Below are 21,579 nucleotides of genomic sequence, written 5' to 3' on the forward strand. Positions count from 1 at the left end.
TCACCTCATACTTTTGGCTCTTACTGGGCCTCTCTGCCTTTAATAAACCTATATAGCACTACCAGCTTAATCTTTTTCCAAATAAGGCTTTTATCATGTTATTGCCACTGTCTACAGATCACCATTCTGACCTCCTTATTTGCACTTTTAATCTACTCAACAGTCATCCTCTCAAACTAACTTTTCAGTTTTATCTCTTGCTGCACCCCTTGAAGAGCCATCACCTCCTATCACCAGCTCCTTAACATGCTTTGCACTCTACTGTCTCAATCATTTTATTCACCCTTCTCCTTGCCTGTTTAAATCTTCCTTCATCCATGAAGCCTTCTTTGACTTTGCTAGTTAGAACTGATGTCCCTTTTCAAAAATCCTAGTTTATATTGTGTTTGTATGCATGTTTTAAAATATGGGTTTGACTGTCTTCTGTATGTAGGATACATACAGATACACATCTCTATCTAGCTCTAGTCTCTGCTGAACTTCAGTTTTGAATCACTAATTTTGCCCTTTGGATATTTCTCAGAGACACTGCAAACTCAATCTATCCAAAACAGTCTTCATTGTCTTTCCTCCCAAACCTACCTCTTTTCCAAATTTCTCCATTCCTTTTTTTTTTAGAAATGAGGGTCTTTATTTATTTATTTTGCTTTTTTTTGGAGGGGAGAAGGCAGGGCAATTGGGGTTAAGTGACTTGCTCAGGGTCACACGGCTATTAAGTGTTAAGCGTCTGAGGCTGGATTTGAACTCAGGTCCTTCTGACTACAGGGTCAGTGCTCTATTCACTGTGCTACCTAGCCACCCAAAATTTCTCTATTTCTATTGAAGAAACTTCTTTCCCCTCTATTTTACATCACCACTCTTCTAGTCTACCAGGGTTGTAATTTGGTAATATCCCTAACTGCTTACTCTCCTTTACCTCACATAACTAGTCAGTTCCCAAATCTTGCAATTCCTCCTCCCACAAAATCTCTCCTATCTGGACTCTTCTAATAGCACTGCCTCCATCTTCAGTCAGATCCACACTATCTCTTGCCTATATTATTACAATGGCACTCTGAGGTTCTTCTTGCTTCAAGTCTCTCCTCACTCTAATTCACAGCAGCCAAAGTGATTTCTTTAAAGCGCGTCTTAGCACATCACTTCATACTGCCTCTGTTTGGCTAAGTTCTTTTATAATCTGACCCCAACCAATATTTCCAGCCCTGTTATACATTACTCTTCTTTCAGTACTCTGTAATGTAGCCTAATTGGTCCCCTCTCTGTTCTTCACTCAAGAGACTCTAATCTCCCTGACCTCTAACTTCACAGTTAACCATCCTCCATATCTGGAATGTACTTTCTCCTAATTGTTCAGTTGTGTCCAACTCTTTGTGACCCTATTTGGGGTTTTCTTGACTAAGATACTGGGGTGGTTTGCCATTTACTTCTCTAGCCCATTTTACAGATGAGGAAATGAGGCAAGCAGGAATAAGTGACTTGCCTAGGGTCATGTAGTTAGCAAGTGTCTGAGGCCAGATTTGAACTCATAAAGATAAACCTTCCTGATTCCAAGCCCAGTGCTTTTTCCACTGAGCCACCTAGCTGGCCCATCTTTTAATATCAACAATAAGAATATTATTTGTATGTAATGTGCATTAAAAAAATTCTGCATCCTTCACTAAAGTACTAATTTGATGCCTTATTACATTGAAGAGGAGATTCTCCTGTCTTAAAGGCTATTCTAATGGAGTTAAAATGTTTAACAAAGGTTTTAAAAACATTTCTTGAGGTGCATGATATGTTTGTGACCAGCTTAGTTAGAGGCCCACTAGTAATGGGATAGACATTAGGCAATTCCATGGCAATCCACAAAACCACTTACTAAAACATGGTAGAATTACATTCTGCAGCCATAGAGGATTTGACTACCCACACCATGGGTCATAGGTTTATGGCTGGATAAGACCCTAGGGTTCGTTAATCTAAGCCCCTGATTTTAAAGACTAGAAACTCAGACCCTGAGAAGTTAGGTGACCTGCCTAAGGTCATACAAGTACTAAGTGCAAGAGATAGGGGTCGTACCCAGGGTCTCTGACTCCAAAACAAAGTTTCTTTCCAACATCTCCTACCTCTATATGTCAAAGAACATGATTAAGCTGTAAGTTATTTGCAAAATGATATGTGTGTTCTTTTCTCTTTTATATGTAGTCTGTAAGGAAGAGCATAATGGGTTAACTTCAGGATGAAGAAGAGGTAGGGAATACTTGATTTTAATTTGTTGCATTGTTTTATTTATAAAACACAGATCTGGAACTGGAAAGGCCCTTACAGGTTATCAATATCTTCTTTGTTTCAGAGAAGGATACCGATGCCCAAACAGGAAACTGATTTGCTCAAAGTCATAGGGGTCACCTGGTTCTAAAGCCAACATCTTTTCTACTAAAGCACTTGGATTTAAATAACTCGGTATCTTTTAGTATCATTGAGAGCAATAATTACTTTGTGTTAACATATATCTTTGAAGATCAGAAGATCTAGATTTAAAGGAATTTTAATTTGATATATTTTATGTTCAAGAACCTTATGTTCAAATAAAATATTTATTTAACTTCCCAAAACATATGTTTCAAACTAATTTTGCCATTAAAAATTTGTGAACGTTCAGCAGTTTGATTTAGATTTGGTTTGAACTCAAGCCACCAGGGGTTTTTGTCCATCTCTTACTGATGGATTTCCATGTTTCTAGGAGAGATTTCTACTATTTCATCATACATCCCCAAGGAACTGTTCACTCAGCATGAAGAGTTAGCATTTTGAAAAAAAAATGAGCATCAAATTTAGAAATAGATTTCTATGGATCCACAGTGTAATTCACACTATGTCAAGAAGAAGTCAACATTTCTTCTTCTTTCCCCCTGAATTATCTATATTTAAAGAATTGAGAGAGTTTTTATCTACTGAATCAAGGTCTAAGTAATTAAATTGTTTATGAATGGGGCTCAGAGGAAAACTGTTTTCTGCTGTAAGCATTGCATGAAAAACCATAATTTATAACAGTCAGGATATTCAATACAGTAAACTGAAAATGAAAGTTCAATTTCCCATGGTTTGTGTGTGTGGAGAGAGAGAAGAGAAAGGGGAGAGAGGGAGAGAGGAGGGGGAAATGGAGAAAGAGAGAAGGAGGGAGGAGAAAGGAAAGGGAGAAAGATAGGGAGAGGAGAAAAGGGAAAGAGAGGAAGAAAGGGGGATATAGAGAGAAGGAAAGAAGAGAGAAAGAGGAAGAGGGGGTTGAAAGAAGAGAGGAGAGGGGGAAGCAGGGGAAGAAAAGAAGGGGAGAAGGGTGAGGGGGAGAAAAGAAGAGAGAAAATGGTACTCCAGATCCAAAAGTATTATTTCAAACTTTTTTACCTTATAATTTTTTAAACTTTCTAGATATTTGATATATACTGGTTAATTCTCACTCTTGTCAGAGACTTTTTAGTGGAGTACACATAAAAATTTTCTATGATAATTCAGATGCAAAATAAGAAACATTTGTTTCATCTCTGAAGATATGAGAACCATAGATTTTAGTGATCTCAATAGTCTTTTCTCTATTTAGAAATTCTGCCCCCTCACCAACCCACTAAGGACACATCTAAGTGTTTGGGATACCTAAGGTTAAAGCATAGAAAGTAATAATTACAATTTCTATAAGTTGCTAACAGACATTAGATATATACCAGATTAAAGAATCATGAATGAACAAAAAGAATGTTACTGGCAGTTTTTACTCTGCTGACCTCAAAGTAAGAATGATTTATTAGATTTTCATCTTCCAAATATTTTCCTGCCTTGGTAACTTTTGCATCTGACTTAAGTCCAGAGTACCTTCCAGGACTTGAATTCTCCTTTGTCAGAATAGAGAAAAATTTAATAAAATATCAACATATTGGAGTTAGAAGACCTGCGCTTAATTTCTAACTTGTAAGAATTTTGTAATCACATCTTGGGAATATTATAATCACATTTTGTTTACTTTGAGTCCTATGTTTGCTCCGGTAAATCTATATAAGTCCAGCTATGTGACTGTGCAAGTCAGTTAATCTCTCTAATAATCCTTATCTTTAAAATGAGAATAAAGGAGCGTGGAGTCAAGTTGGCAGAGTAGAAAGAGGACTTCTGCTGGGCTCTGGCTTCCACCTCCCCCAATTAATGTAAAAAGGGACTCTGAACAAACTTTGGAGCTACAGAACCCACAAAAAGACACAGAGACGCTAACCTCCCACTGAAGACAGCCTGGCAGGCTGGCAGGAATTGGCCAGCACAGCGCTCTGGGAGCCTAGCCCAGCTCCATGATGAGGTTTTAGCCCCAGGGTGGGCCTGACCAGCCATCAACTGGAAGGACTCCAGACCACCAGCAGCTGTGGTGGTATCCAGAATTATCAACACATAGATGCTAAGGACAAAGTGAGAGGTCAGTGCAGTGTGGACTTTGGGATCCAGTAGATGGGAGTGTGTTGGCCTTTATCCCCTAGAGGGAGAAGCCTCTGAGGGCTGCGCAGCCACCTCCATGTGGCAGCTTTAGCTCCTGGGCTGCAGTTTGTAGGGGGACCAAGCAACCAGTCTGAGGGGTAATTTCTCTTGCTTTAACCTGCTTGGACTTGGATTGTGAAGGTCCTAGGATGTGTGACCAGCTTGCAGAGCATGTGGAGGCTTCAGAGAGGGCACCAAAATAATACCTCCAGAAGCTGAGAAAACCCCAGCATTTGGAACAAAGCTCCTCTGTCTCATAGCAGAGTCCTGCTCTGGCAAAAAGCCCAAAAGTCAAGTAATTGAGTGGCAACATGACCAGGCAAAGGAAGCAAAGCAAACAGAAGAATCCAACATTAACTCCTATTTTGGGGACAAAAAAGATCAAAGCATGGAACAGGAGGAAGACAGTGAAGTCAGAACTCCTACACCAAAATCTTCAAAGAAAAATATGAACTGGTTACAGGCCATAGAGGACCTTAAGAAGCAGATAAAAGAAGTGGAGGAAAAATTGGGAAGAGAAATGAGAACGATACAAGAAAATTATGAAATAAGAGTCAACAGGCTGACTCAGGAAAATAACACCTTAAAAATAGACTAACTCAAATGGCAAAAGAGGCTCAAAAAGGCAATGAGGAGAAGAACACCTTAAAAAATCAAATTTGCCAGATGGAAAAAGAATCTCAAAAGCTCAATGAGGAGAATCATTCCTTTAGAATTAGATTGAGAAAATGGAAGCTAGTGACTTTATGAGAAATCAAGTTGCTGTTAAACAGATCCAAACAAATGAAAGAATAGAAGGCAACATGAAATATCTCATGGGAAAAACCACTGACCTGGAAAATAGATCCAGGAGAGATCATTTTAAAATTATTGGACTACCTGAAAGCCATGACCAAAGTAAGAACCTAGAAATCATCCTCCAAGAAATTCTCCAGGAAAACTGCCCTGATGTTTTAGAACCAGAGGGCAAAATAGAGGTTGAAAGAATACACCGATCACTCCTGAAAAAGATCCCCAAAAGAAAACTCCTAGCAATATTATAGCCAGGTCACAAAATTCCCAGATCAAGGAGAGAATATTACAAGCAGCCAGGAAGAAACAATTTGAATATTGTGGAAACACAATCAGGATAACACAGGATCTGGCAGTTTCTACACTGAGGGATCAAAGGGCTTGGAATATGATATTCATGAGGTCAAAGGAGCTGGGATTAAAACTAAGAATCACCTACCCAGCAAAACCGAGTATCATATTTCAGGGGAAAATATGTTCATTCAGTGGAATAGAGGACTTTCAAGCATTCTTGATGAAAAAAACAGAGTTGAATAGAAAATTTGACATTCAGATACAAGAAACAAGAGAACCATGAAAAGGTAAACAGGGAAAAGAAATCATAAGGAACTTATCAAAGTTGAACTATTTGCATTCCCACATGGAAAAATGACAACTGTAACTGATGAAACTTTTCTCAGGATGAAAATAGTTGAAGGGAATATATATATATATATATATATATATATATATATATATATATATATAGATATAGATATAGATATATATGTTTATATTGGAGGGTATATCGGTGTATGAATACTTATGTCAATGTGTGTATATATGTTTACAGGTATACATAGGTAGAGGGCACAGGACCAATTTAACAGGAAGGGATGATACTTAAAAGGTGAAATTAAGAGGTGAGAGAGGAATATACTGAGAGGAGATGGGGAGAGACAGAATGGGGTAAACTATCTCATATAGAAGAGGCAAGGAAAAATGGTTACAATGGAGGGGAAGAACAGGAAGGCAAAAGGGAATGGGTCACCCTTATTCTCATTGAATTTGACTCAGGGAGGTAATGACATACACACTAAATAGGGTACCTTGCCATACAGGAGAGTAGGGGGGAAGGAGATGAGAGGGGGGATGATGGAAAGGAGGGCTGGGGGGGAGGGAAGTTGGAAGCACCCACTTTTGAAAAGGGATGGGATCAAAGTAGAGAATAGAACAAGTGGGAGGTGGGATAGGAGGGAGGTAAATATAGTCAGTCTTTTACAATATATCTACTATGGTAATGTTTTGCATTAGCTACACATGTACAACCTACACTGAATTGCTTATCTTCCCAGTGAGGGTGGGTGACAAGGGAGGAAGGGAATGAATCTGCAATTCAAAGTTTTAAAATCAAATGTTTAAAAAAAAAAATATATATATATATATATATAGTAGTATTAATAATATTTTACATGCGATTGGGAAACAAGATATACAGGCACTGGGGCATAGAGATCCACCATGCCCTACTAGAAAAGTCGAAGGGGGTATGGGAGAAGATATGGGAGAGAGCAGATTGGAGGAGGGGATATCCTATGGGACCACTATTTTGGGGCAATGGGTAGGGAAAAAACAGGGAGAAAATTTGTAACTCAAATTCAGGTGGAAATGAATGATGTAAACCAGAAGTTAATAAAGCATTTGAAAAAAAAATAAAATGAGAATAAAGATACTTGTATTATCTACCTTAAGTGCTTGCAAATTCATAGACTCCCAAAGTTACAAAGGATCTTAGAATTTACTTAATTCAACCTTTCTTGGATCAGGAATCCCCTCTGAGGAGCGGTCACCTAATTTCTGTTTAAAGGTCACTAGTAATGGGGAAATTACTTAACCCCAAGGCAGCACTTTGGACAGCTCTCAAGGTTAGGACAATTTTTCTTATATTTTCCTAGAATAGTTCTAATTGTAACTTCTAGGTGTTGTTTTTAGTTTGGCCCTCCAGCCAGGATGGGATGGTAGCTGGGGAGAGAGGAAAAGGCATGAGGGGAGGGGGCCAAAAACATCTTTAATTACTCTTTCACTTAAGGACCCTTCAATCTGATGACATTTATCTTGTCCCTCTCCCGCAAATCGTCTTTTCTCCAAGCAAAACATTCCCAGATCTTTTACATTATCCCTGTATGCTTCAATTTCCAGTGTTTCATTATTCTAGTTACCTACCTCCAGACAAGGAAGACTAAGTGATATAATATATGTAAAGTGATATTTAAGTGTAAGCTATTATATGATCATGATCAGAGTCATTTTCTAATCTTCATCTTCTTAACAACACTTACTAAGTCGATATCACATCTTTCAGCATTTGATTATATATTATTCTATATGGCTCTTTTGAGAGCCAGCAAGGCATAGTTAATGGATAGAAAGGTGGTCTCAGAGTCAGGATAACATGTGTTAAAGTCTTGATTCTGACATATATAGACCATGTGAATGAGTATTTAATTTTTCAGTGCTCCTAAGCAGTTCCCTAATATTATAACTTATAGAAGAGTTGTTTATGTTTCCTCACTCTCAACACCAGCGAAATCACAGAACCATGAAAAGGTGTTTTGTTGGTATATGTTTTAGTAAACCAAATTTGGTTGTAAACTCTCTAAGGTCAGGGACCATCTCTAGTTCCTTTAGCACCTTGTGCTCTGCAGGGCATATAATAGGCACTATATGTAATGCAGTGAATTTCAAGTTGCAAAAAGTATCTCCTTAAACACCTTTCTCCTAAATTTCATTGAGATATTGCACAATACTCATTTAAAAAAAATAATGGTAATAGCATTTTAAACAAGTAGAAAATAAAAGGACTCATTTTAAAAAGCATTTTAAAAAGTTCATTTTAAAGACACATAATAAGTCAAGTACTTTCTGGACATATATTTGGAAGGCTTTGGGTGCTCTTTGTGGATTAAATGTGCAATTAAAAGGTAAGCTAAAAGTATTTATAAGTGTGGTGAAGAAATTGCAATATATTCATTCTTCCAGTGCAACAATAACTCAACAAACATTTCGACTTGTGGTTCTCTGTGCATAATTTTATCTTGTGTATATTTCATTTTGGAGACTACTTTTAGAATCTACCATGTAATTACCCATATATATGTTCATCATTAAAAATGCACACTGATTGTTATTAAACCCCAAGTGATCTCATAGTCAGAAGTAACAATTAATGAAAGCTCTAGCTCATGTAAATATCCATATTGAATCCTTGGTCATTAGTATGGAATTGGAGTATTACATATTAATTAATTAGCAGAAAATTAGCAGAAAACAGAAACATTTGAATGGCTATATCCAATCCTCCTACACATTCTTTTTATATAAATTAGCGAGTTGAAAAATATAAGCATAGCAATGAGTATTTAATTACTGTTGCTATTTTGGCAACTATAGGCCTTCTAAAGTTTATAAATGAATGTACATAATTATAATATCTCTAGAATTTTTTTTGCATTAGTCTAGTCTTACTAGAATTAATATAAATATGAGTACAATGATGATATTCTGGGCATTTTAGTTAAATAAAACATTCTGGGGAAATATTTTTTTTTTATCATGGTACATTTACAATATAGCTCACTGATAAAAATGCATGGTTCAGTTTTCTTCTCCACCCACCTACTTCATCTAAACTGTTAAAAATATTCCTTTAAGAAGTAGTTTATCCCAATTCCTCACCCAACTCTCAAATAAATCTGAGGTTAATAAAATACATCTCTTATAATAAAATACTTTTTTTGGCGTCTCATTAATAGGAATGGCCCAGGCGAATATCTACATTTTCTTATGAAACTCTCACTAGAATAGGGCCTTTTAAAAAGTCATCTTAACCTATTTTTTTCTTTCCGTGTTCTTGTATCAATCATTCTTACTTTTAGCCTTGAGAGTTAAACCAATGTTTTAAACAAAAGTCTGCCTTACAACTTAGTAAAATGATAGTGCCTCCCCTCTCCCCAGCCTTTAATCAAGTCTGTTTCCCAAACCTTCAGTCTCCACTTAATCTGTCCCTTTTCAACCCCTGATCCCTCTGTTCTCTCAGGAAAAGGTCCTCTAATACAAGGCAATTCAGTAAAATAAATAGGTTCTTCAGTTTCATCAAGAAATTTCCATCCATGGTATCTGGTTGCCTATAGTATAGCATCTGAGCTCTTTAGATCTAAAACTTGATTTTTTGAAAAGTTACCAACTGAAGATTAGAGTTATTCTCTACCAATCTCTACCTCCTCTAAACAGCAGAGCTATAGAGAAAGTGATTTAGAACTTCTTCCTAAGTGCCCTTCCGATTGAATAGTACCAACTTGGAAATCAAGAGTGGGGTCAAGAGTTTCCCACTACTTTGAGAGGTCTTCAAAATGATATGGCCTAAGTAAACAAAGATATACTCTATCCAGATATTCTAACTAGAAGTTAAAAATTGCATGCTCCTATAGAATCACTAAGAAAATCATGTATAAATTGTCCATTAATAAATGCCAATGCCCCAGTGGATCCATGATCTCTCTGATATGGATATCCCCTTCAATAATAAAGATTTTAGAGTTTTTAAACAAGAAGAGCATTAATAAAATAATAAAGATAAATTACTGTAAATAAAAAGGCTTCAAATCGCGAATAGAGAAATTCAGAAACACCTAGCAAAAATTAGCAAAAATAGCAGAAGATATAGTTAATATTGCAAGTGTTCTGGAAAGATAGGAAAACAAATATTGGCAGAGTTATGAATTAGTATAACCGTTTTGGAAAGCAATTTGGAATTCTTCAAGTAAAGTGACCAAAGTTTCCCTGCCTTCTGACCCAGAGATTCCACTGCTAGGCAATACTCCAAGGAGGTTATAGATAAAGAAGGCTCTCTATACATAAAAATAGCTATGGATCACTTTTTGTGCCAGTAAAGAAATAGAAATAAAGTAAATGCCCATGGATTGAGGATTGGATGGACAAATTGTGGCAACTGAATGTAATGGAATATTATCGTGCTACAGATGAATACAGAGAATCATGGAAAGACCTATGTGAACTGATGCAAAATGAAGTAAGCAGATCTCAGAAAACAATATACATAGCGATTCTAACAATAAAAAAAAAACAACCACTATAAAACAAGTGAAAATGAATGTCGTAAAATTACAAAGAGCAAGGTTACCCTCAAAAAAGTGATATGACAAGATACTTCCCTTTACTCCTTTGCTGGGGATAGGGCTGGGGTTCCAGGGCTAGGGAAAACTGTACTCATTTTCCATTGTGTTGATAGGTTTTACTCATTTTTTATAAAAAATATTTCTTAAAAGGGATTGCTCTCTGGGAGTGGGGAAGAGGACAGGGGGAAATTTAAGTGATACAAAAATAAAAGCTATCAAATACAATTAATTTTAAAATAAAGTCAAGCAATAAATAATAATGAATTTGACTGCTAATAGAAAAGATAAGCCAAAGAAAAGAAATAATTAAGTTACTCTGAAAGTAATTTCTAAAATGATTTTATATAGTTCATGCAGATATTTCTAAATCAATCAAGGAAGCATTTTTCACAAAAAATTAATCAAATAATCACATGAAATACTATAATGTAGTCATCACTTAATTAACCATAGATGAATTATATGCTTTGTTAATTATGGTTACAAAGTAAATTTAAATTGTCTTCCCTCTACCTCCTACCTCTATTTCCCAGTCTTTGTAACTGTATAGTTAAGGAATGTTTCACAATTAAATATTAGCCTAAACAAAATAGCTTAGGAAGGAATTATGCTTTAGTTGACAAAAAAAATCAGAAAGTGTATTCAGATTATGTGGCACTTTAGATTACTTCCACCATTCTTTTACTCAACTTCTACTAATAAATGTCAGTTTATAATAAATATTCATAATTTGACTTTAGTCAATAAAGTTTCACTGCTTATGCTCCAACATCACCCTCATAATGTCATTGGTCCTCTTTAAGAATAAAAGACAAACAGCAACTACTACTACTATTATGCACAACATCCATTATGATTAATAGGTTTAAAAAAGTATGTTTTCAAAAGCTAAATTGACATAAATACTTACCTATAGAAAACTGAAGGACAGAAGCTGTTGTTGTATTAAGGCCAGCAGTGGTCTAAAGAGAGGAACATACAAAGATTAGAGATAAATAGAAAAGGACAGAGAAAGAGAGGGAAAAATGAGTGATGGGGAAAAAGAAAGGAATGAGAAAAGAAATAGAGAGGAATATGGAGAGAAAGAAGCAATTATTAGAATCATATTTAATCACTTTATTTCTCACCGTTTGCTTCTTTTCTTTTTTGCTTTCAAATTTGTTTATGGTTAGGCCTAGGGAGATAGAACTATTCCATGTTACCCTTGGAGAAACAGCTATAGGAACACTGTACTCAGGAACAGTAGTCAATTTCTCAGATCCCTTGTTGCCTGTATTGGTGCTAGTGAAACTTATTGGGTAGCAAAGGGGAATGATGCAAAAATGTCCATATATATAAAATTATATCAATGAACACAGACAGAATATTGGGGCATAGAATGAATATTTTTTTCACTTAATAAAACCACCCAGCTCCAAATATCTTTAGCTCTCTCCAACTTCATGAAAGAATATATATCACCATCTAATACTGATGAGAAATTAACTTGTTTCAAAAGGCTTCCAGAGGTTATTCCATAATTTTTAATGTCAGAAAATTCTTCGTTTTCAGAGTGCTATTTGAGCGCAAAACTGCACCAAGAATTTTTGGGGCACCCTGTATATAACTTAGGTTCCTCTAATCATAATTAAAACAGGTCATAAACTGTATATGACAAGATCAATAGACCACAGTGGCTAACATGCCCCAGAACTCTTCTTTGAGAAGAGCTACATCATCATAATTTGCTTAAAATGATCAAGATTTTGATTATTACTATAACTACATGAATACTGAAAATAGTGTAAAAATTGCTACAATTCATTTATTCCACATAGTCTGTGCCAGTCAGGAATTCTGACTTACAAGGTTTTGAATGAACAATTTCTAATTCAAACAAGATATTTTATGGTAAATCCTTGGTCTTAAAGCATAAAGTGGATAATTACTATCAGAAAAACCATAGGTGATGGGGGATTCTGTTGATTTTTATACCATGTGAGTGTATTACCTTCCCCCACTTAATGTCCTGCTCTCATGCCTTGTCATAGTGGGGTACCGACCTAGGTTTCTGGGGATTCTGCCAACACAGCAGAAGCTCTGATAGTCCCTTCTATTGTGGAAAGGAATCAGGCATTGGACAGTTGTCTGAAGACAGGCCCAGCTACACTGGGAAAGAAGGGTTCATTGCTTGGTGGCATAACAGATAAAGTACTGGACTTGGAGTCAGGAAGACCCAAGTTCAAATCTTCCCTCAGAAGTTTACTAGTTTATGACACTTCGACCGTCATTTAAACTCTCTCAAACCTCTCAATTTCAGGAAATGGGATAACATAGGAAGTGTTTTGTAAAACATGAAACACAATATAAATGCTGGCTGTTGTGAGATTGGTCACTGGGTGAGGAATTTATTTTTCAGCTGTGAGGCTCACTAAGCAAAAAGAGGTTGCAATCTTTGTGGGTGGAGGAAGGATATACTGAATGTACTGAAGAATATATCACATAAACATATACCAGCAGCAGCATTTCCCTCCTATTCCTTAAATTTGAAAAAGAGTATGAAATTGTTTTTGAAAGATTTTTGCAATATAAGTTCTTTGAAGTAAAGATAAATGCAAAGTGTGACTATTATTTTTGTGTGAATAATCACAATGAAAGTTTATAGGAGGATCACCTTGGCAACTATCAACAAAGGCAAAAAAAGAGCATAGAGGTTCACAAGTACACATGGCATTGTGTCACTCATGATTCCAACTCCCTAGCAGTATCCCCTGCTTATGAAGTCACACTGCTGACTCCTAAATTATATGTACACAGCATGAAGAGTAGAATATCACAAATAATCAAAGACTTATGACTATTGATTGGTCAACACCTTTTTTCCCCCTGATACTAGTGTGACTAAGGAGCTGTGAGATAATTATTTTCCTTTCACTTCTTCTCTTTTCCCATTCAGTATTCTGAAATAATTATCAAATGGGAGAGTTAGGGGAAATAAAGAAAAAAATAGCAGAAACATAGGGCATGCTTTACCCATGAACTATATAATTTGTTTTCAGATAACCAATTACATTTCAGATTGGCAATTATAAATGTTCATCTTTACCTAAAACATCAATAGAATTTTACCCTGAAAAATTAGTAATTTTTAAATTCGGACAACATGGCAACTAAAGGGCCTCTTAAAAGGGATTTTGATCAATAATATATATGAGCCAAGAACAATTTACATAGAGGTCTTAGCTACAAAATGCCTGAGCTTTAATATCCCGAATAAACTGAAGCATGTAAAACACGAAGATTTATAGCTATCGGAATCTTAAGAATTTATTGCTCATGGTCAGGCCATTAACCCTTGGAGAAGAGTATGTAGAAAGATGTTTGTACCCTATTCAATGTCATTTTTCATGCTCTTTTGTTCCCCAGTCCCATTTTTATTGGGCGTGAGAGTTCCATAGCCTGAATTCATCTATATAGCCGAATACATTTTCCAAAGTATCAGAGTATCATATGGTAAATAATCATACGCAACTCGTGTATGTCACTTCTCTCCATATGATAAAAGTAAAGACCAAAATTATTTTTCTTTATTTTACACTACTAAAAAGGATAAAAGCACAGAGCAGTAAAGTGCTATCGCATGTGTCCTACATATAAGGACGTCATTTAGTAGAAAGCAGATCCTGGCTCTGACTTATTAACATCTCAGGTCACACTTGAATTTCCTCATCTGCAAAATGAGATAGTTGGATCAGATGGCCTCTTTAAAAAGTCCATTCTAGCTTCTAGATGTGTGACACCATGCTATGTAAATGTCAAATGTTGGCTCCTTACATATGATGGCAGGTAACTGGTCTGATTATGGTTTTTCCACTTCATTGAATGACTGACTGACTTCACTGACCAAAGAGAGCTGCTATTTTGCCTTTTTGTAGGTCAAGCCTTTGACTCTATAGTTGCTATGTTGGTGACGAATTTAATGATCACTTTAGTAAGAACTGCTACTATTAACAATAATGAAATATATTTAAATATTTTATATATTAAATATATATTATGTCCATAAATATATATATATATATATAACATATAAAATATATGAAAATAAATATATTCAAATAAAATATAAACAATCTTGGGATTCAGTGGACCCATTCTTATCTTGCCAAATCGGAGCAGGTTCAGGTTGGGTAGGATATTTCTGACATTCATGAGTACATTCACCCAAAGTTTCCCCAAACAAAATGTCTTCATTGAATATAGTTAAAACAATCATTTTGGAAAGTAATAAAACTATGTTCTATATGATGGTAACCTAGTAGCTTTAGTGGATTTTTCAGTTTTTACCCATTGGTTTAGCTATCATGGAATAACAAGAAGGGATAAAAGTTCGATTATACCGTAGGAAAGCAATACTGAGCTATGAAACCAACACAGTAGCAGCCATTAACAAAAACAAGAAAATGGCAGAGATTCCTAGTAGTAAGTAAATGTGAAAGTTTCCCTTTATATTTTCATCTACATGAATTCCAGGAATAGATTTAGAACTTCAGTCACAATATTGCAGGCTTGAATCCAATTTTACTGGGAAAAGTGTTGCTCAGGAAAAGGAAATGTTTGCTGCCTAGAATATAAGCATGATTCTTAAACTGTCTGTAATATTTCACTCCGTTTCAAATGATGTAAAAGCTTCCTAGGAAAATTCCTAGGATGAGAAGATGATCCTATGTATAATTTTTCACCTTTGGAAACATTACTTCAAAAATGTCATGGACTTAAACCAGAAAATTATTTTTAAACATTTCTTTTTGTTTAAGTATTTAATTAACCTTACTAGTAATGTTGCACAAATCAAAAAGGTTGATTAGGCAAGCTAACCCTAATAGAAAATTTGAATAGCCAAAAAAATAAATAACTTGGGTCTTATGGTTAGGTGATTATGAGTTTAAGGGCTCTTTTTGGAATAATGTTTTATTTCCTATTGACTGATGGAAAAGTACAATTTGACAAGCATTTCCAAAGGTACTACTGAAATTAATCTCTGTTCAAATTGTCTTCTGTGGAGAGATTGGTATTTTTTCCTAAAGATTTATAAATTTAGTTCTTAGTGGGGAAAAATCAAGAGTGATACACACTATTTAAAAAATACTAGCAAAACTTTGATTTAGGGGCTTCTTTAAGGAGAGCTGCAGTCCTGGCGTCACATCCATCTTGGGGAATAATATAGCACCTTCCCAGACTTGAGTTATGAGGACCTATTATTTTAATTTGCATCCAATTAATTCTGTTGTACGAGCTCCAATTTCAACAAGAAACTCCTCAATTTATCAATGTTTTGAGGCTCCTCTCTTCAATAAATTAAATGTATCTATTGCCATGAAAGAGGTATTCATGCAGTATGAAAAAGAACCATGTTACATAAAATTAATTGGCTATCACTTCTTGATAACTAAATCTTCTTTTAATTGCTACAGCATTTTTCTTACTTAAAAAAAAACACCACAGAATACATAGTCTTTTAGGAACATATTAAACTAATGATGTTGGAATAGGATGTGTGGGTTTGTTGGTAAAAGTGAAAACCACAACAAAATATTCCCTAAACCTGCTACAAAAGACAACAGAATAAAGACACGTGAAACATAAAGAACGAGTATCAAGGAAGAACAAAAGTATATATAAGCAGATTATCATCAGAGAAAAGGGCAGCAGAAAGGAGACAACAAATGATATACAAGTCTGAGTAACCTCAGTTCTGTAAAATTGAGTTTCAAGCTTTATAGACTTGAGCCAGGTAACTCAAAAGATAATTAACCACATACTAATGGCTAGTGCTTATATAAAATCATACAATCATTCCTTATGATCCCCAATGTTTTGTTTTATTTTTTTAATGGTAAAAGCAGTCCAAAACATTAATTTTCCAGTAGGAAAAGTTAAGGAAATGTAATCCATCTTTTAAGAATTTGAAATAAATCATTTTAAGCAAAAATGTTTAAAACCAGTTTATTTGTTTTTAACCTTTATTTTTTCTTGGTGATTACAATTTGCAATGGTAAGTGTCAATAATGATAATGGAAAGTTATTTATATAACACTTTACGGTTTTTTTTTAAAGCACATAACATACATCACATAAGCCAAAATTTCAGAACAGTTTGAGAAAATCATTCATCAAATGTGTCTGATCTGCTTAGAAAATGTCATGGAAATTTCAAAGTAAAAAATCTTTCCTATGAATACTTAACTTTACATATAAGCATTTTGAAAAAAAGCATATACAAACTATGCTTAGCCTGAGTGTGTAAAGAATAATTAACTGAAATGTTACTATAGTAATACTAATACTATATAGATCCATTTGGAGCTTTGCCAGTTTTTTATTATTTTTTTTTCTTTTTACCTTTGAAACACCTCCTCTCTCTTCCTTAGAAATATGGCTAGCTATTAACACTATAAGCAATACTGTAACATCTTAAGTAAGCTTAAATAGTATAGTAAAACCTTTCATTGGTTCAAAAAAACCAAGCCTTAAACAAAATAGATTTTCAAAAAGTCTTATGCATTTAGAATCATATCAGCAAGAAACACGCCCTTACCAGTTCTCTTGGACCATATGGTTCACAGAACGTCACAGCATTGCCATGCATAATTACACCACACTGTTCTCCAATCTCACAGTTGTTACATTCCACCCTGAAAGAACATGGAAATTCATTTCAATATGAGATATAAAGTTGTATAAGGCAACTAACTTAGAAAAGAAAATCCAATGGTTGACAAAGTCCAGGTTGCCCAGATTTTAGTTATATATTATACCAACAAGAATGAAATTAAACTGAATTGAACCTACAGTTTTAATATTAAATGTCTATGAATAAAATGCTGACAATTAAAATTAATAACTTTTTAAGGTTATTAAAACTTCCCAGGTAAAATAAGATACCTAATTATCCTTTTTGTATAAATATGTTTAAAGATGTCTGTAGCCAGCAAAAGTTGACATATACTTTTTATATTTCTTACATTTGTTTTCAATTTACTCACAGAATTTATTCTTCCTTTTATGATATTGTGCTGGGTTTTAGAATTCTCATCTTAGGATGATTTATTGGTTTCATTTTTTTTTTTGTCATTAGGAACATTAGGGAAACTACCTATTCTGTAGTTGGAGGCAGCAAGGCGATGCAGTGTATAGCGGACTGGGCCTAGAGTCAGGAAGACCTGAGTTCAAATCCAGCATCAATACTTAGTATATGACCCTGAGCAAGTCACTTAAACCTATTTGCCTCAGTTTCCTCATCTGTTAAATTAACTGGAGAAGGAAATGGCAAACCATTCCAGTATCTTTGCCAAGAAAAACCTAAATGGGGTCACAAAGAATTGGACATGAGTGAACAACAACTTACATTTCTTAATACTATTTTGCCTGTTGATTACAGTATTTGCCTGTAAATACTGATACAATACTTTTTCTTCCATTGCATTTTAGTTTACCCTTTTAGCCATTATATACCCAGCCACGAAGGGGAAAAAAGATCTATGTTTCCCCTTCTAGCACCTTGTACCCCATGAGAGCTGTATTTTATGAAGAACATTTTTGAAGACTCTCACATTCCAGGTGCTACACACTGTGGAAAGGGCACTGTGCCCTTAATTTAAGGGACCTTTGTAGTATGCCCTTTCAGCGATTTGCTTATGTCTGAGACAAGGCAGCAAAAAATTCTGAGACATATTCCTCCTAGCAACCTCAGGAGTAGAAGCAAGAAATAGGAACAATAAATAATAGGTATACAGCAAAGGATTCACTGTTATATGGTATATTTCATAGAGGGAAAAACCTGTCATCCACGTTCATAGCCAAGGACAATGAAACCAAGACTATCCAAATTTGAACAAAGGCAGCATAATGCTTTCAGTAACTATTAAATAGGTTACTGTATCATTGGATCATGAACCTCTTAGAGAAAAATTTTCACTGTTTTAAAAATAAGAATCCAGGGAAAATATGTTAGCACTCTTTGTTCTGTCAGTCATGTCAGACTTTTCATGACCCTATTTGGGGTTTTCTTGGCAAAGATACTGCAGCAATTTGCCATTTCCTTCTCTAGCTCATTTTATAGAAGAGGAAACTTCAGCAAACAGTGTTAAGTGACTTGCCCAGGGTCACACAGATAGCAAGTATCTATGGCCAGGTTTGAACTCAGGAAAATGAGCCTTCCTGACTCCAGGTCTGAAATTCTATCCCAGGGCTGTGGAACCTGTGGTCTCAAGGCCACATTTGGCCCTCTAGGTCCTCACATGCCAATCCAAATTTGAATTCAAAGGGCCACACTTGAAGACTTACAGGGCCACATGTGACCCCAAGGCTGCAGGCTCCTCACCCCTGCTCTATCCACTGTGCCATTTAACTGTTCTTGACCTTGGTGCTAGGAAGATATATACACACACACACACACACACAATTTTAAGTCGAATTTTAAAGCCTAGGTCTCAACTGCTTTAAGGATTTGGGGGGATTTCCTCCATTGGTATCTACTTCCTTGCTATATGAATCTCTTCTATATAGAGAGCCTACAACTTTGGGAAAATTACTTTGAGGTTTAACATGAGTGGTACAGTTTTAATTATGATACCCCCTTTTAAATGGTGCAAGTAGTCTATCTTCAACCTGTGGTCACTGAGAGTAATAAAAGAAAAAGGAAATACGAAAGGCTTCTTGTTCCAATGATATCCTCAGCATGGATGGGTATCTATGACACTGTGAAATGACTCAAGGCGGGCAAGTGTAGGCAACAACAAATCTGAGAACACCAGGAATGACACAAATATTTAAACAACGAGCAGCATGATCCAATGAACACAACACTGTATTTGGAGTCGTGGACACCTTGGCTTGATTTTTGCCTCTAATACTTATCAGTCATTGTTGTTAGTCCTTCATTCTGGAAGAAGACCATGACATCAGAGAGGTGACACCATGACTTTCCAGTGAATTAGATGTATTTAAGTGAGGCAGGGCTGTGCAAAGTCGCCAGCCTCACTTTTTCTTCCAGAGCCATCTGGGTCCAGGGACCAGATATAGATCAGGAGTACTGAAGATGGCCCCCACTTATTAGCTTGACAATCAGCTCTCTGAGCCTTAGTTTATTCCTCTACATAGAGGTGTCAATATTCCCAAAGCAGATTAAAATATAATTGGGAAATGTGTAAGAAAATAACTAAAGGTACAGTAAGTTTTATAAGTCAATATGCAGCTATGGGGATCTTTATGTATTGTTCAGTGGCCTCCATTTCTATTCCATCTACAATAAGGGGATTATGTGTAATACCTTCTTCATAAGGTTATTGTGTATATCAGAGCATGACACTTGCTAGCTGAGTGACATTGGGCCAGTCACTTAACCTCTGTTTGTCTCAGTTTCCTCGACTGTACATATGATAATAATAGTGCTTACTTCCTGAGGTTGCTGTGAGGATCAAATGAGAGAAAAATTGTAACGCACTCAGCTTGGTGCCTGGCATATAGTGAGTGCTATATAAATGTTAGCTTTTGTTATTGTTATCATCATCATCACTGTTATAAGATATGTAAAGCCTTCTGCAAGCTTTAATGGGCTGATTTTTTTCATAAGGGTGGGACATTCTCAGTATCAGACCTTCCTTCACTGACACAGATAGCAACTCTATATTGTAGTAGTACTAATTAAACCCTAGATTTCCTGACATGCTCCAAACTTCCTTGACATACCCAGGGATCACACAGCTAGTAAGTATCAGATTTGGGATCTAAACCAGTCTTCCTCTGTTCAATCTCAGGACTCCAAATACCATACTCTATAAAGTAATGCTCAGGACAGGATCTGGCACATAGTAATAGTCACTATATAAATGCATATTCCCATTCTCCTTCCCTAAACCATGCAGCCTCTTCTCAGGGATGGATGGAGAGAACTGTGAGGTTATTATATGTCTGTGTTCAGTTCTATACAGAGAAAGATGGAAGTAGGGGGGTACCAGCTCTTATCAAGGAACTACTACTCTGTGGTAAGCACTGTGTTAAGTGCTTTACAGATATTAGCATCTGATCCTCATGGTAATTGTGTGAGGTAGGTACCATTATTATCCTCATTTTGCAGTTGAGGAAACTGAGACAAACAAGTTATCTGACATGCTGCCTCCATAGGATTGTACAGGTTAGCAAACCTCTAGTTTGATATATGAAAATTGCCTAAGCTTTTAACCACTGCTCCTCGTAAAACTTTATATTAAAATGATCTTTACTGATCATGGTATGAACCTTCTCAATAATTACTACACCCAGAGATTTTGCTAATGAAGAACGTCTATTATCAATGAATATGAAGTATGATTGTGGCAACAGGAGGGGTCAAATAGATAAAATGCTGGGCTCTCTGAGATCAAGAAGATCAAAGTTCAAGCCTCTTCTTCAGCATAAAGTGAGTAGATTTACACTCAACAAAAGGAGTCTCCACCATAATGGAGGCTGGCTGGCATAGAAACCAAATGGCAAAGACGTTCCCTATGAATAAGTGAGGTGCTTCAGATGCTGCTATTTGGTGAAGACATTGAGCTGAATGGACAAAGTTCTAGAATACTGCAGTCTCCTAAATGGGATTCATAATTACTCAAAAGATAATATTATAGTTTTAAAGTTTTAAAGATAATATTATACATATATCTATGTCTATAGACACACATGTGTGTCTTGGGGAGACATTACAAATAGAAAATGAGATGGTCTCAGAGGTGAACAGGAGGAGAATAGGCTTGGTTGTCTTTGAGAAATTGTTAAATATGTTTAATGATCTTGAATTTCTCTCTGAAGTAAAGATCCATCTTTTTAGCAATAATCTATTTTAGCAACACTTTTCTACTTGTGATGCTTGATGCCTATGACTTATGGAACATCAAAACACTGAAGGTGAGGTTCACCCAAAGGACAAAGAATAAGCATATATTATCTATGAGCAGGCTGGAATACAGTACAAAGGAATAACTGTGCAGAAGTGTTGCGAATGGCACTACCAGAGAGATGCATTGCTAGAAAAAAATATGGGTCAGTCATTTAGTGAGAATGAGGGATAACCTTTGGATAGCTCATTCACTCTGTTAATATC

At 35.7% G+C, this 21,579-nt stretch overlaps 1 protein-coding gene across 2 annotated transcripts in view; it reads right to left on the reverse strand.

Moving 5' to 3' along the window:
- Positions 1-21,579, reverse strand: part of LOC138176051 (reelin) — a 566,262-nt gene that overhangs the window by 294,275 nt on the left and 250,408 nt on the right. For both annotated transcript variants that reach the window (XM_069106794.1, XM_069106793.1), the window contains exons 7-8: positions 17,038-17,134; positions 11,371-11,422 (exon numbers count right to left, since the gene is read on the reverse strand). In XM_069106794.1, coding sequence (XP_068962895.1) covers positions 11,371-11,422; positions 17,038-17,134 — 149 coding nt within the window. The remainder of the gene's footprint in view (positions 1-11,370; positions 11,423-17,037; positions 17,135-21,579) is intronic.

Source organism: Petaurus breviceps, unplaced genomic scaffold, assembly GCF_028583685.1.
Source record: "Petaurus breviceps papuanus isolate PSGF00001 unplaced genomic scaffold, PetGlider_PUasm1.0 80, whole genome shotgun sequence".
NCBI classification, from domain to species: Eukaryota; Metazoa; Chordata; class Mammalia; order Diprotodontia; family Petauridae; genus Petaurus; species Petaurus breviceps.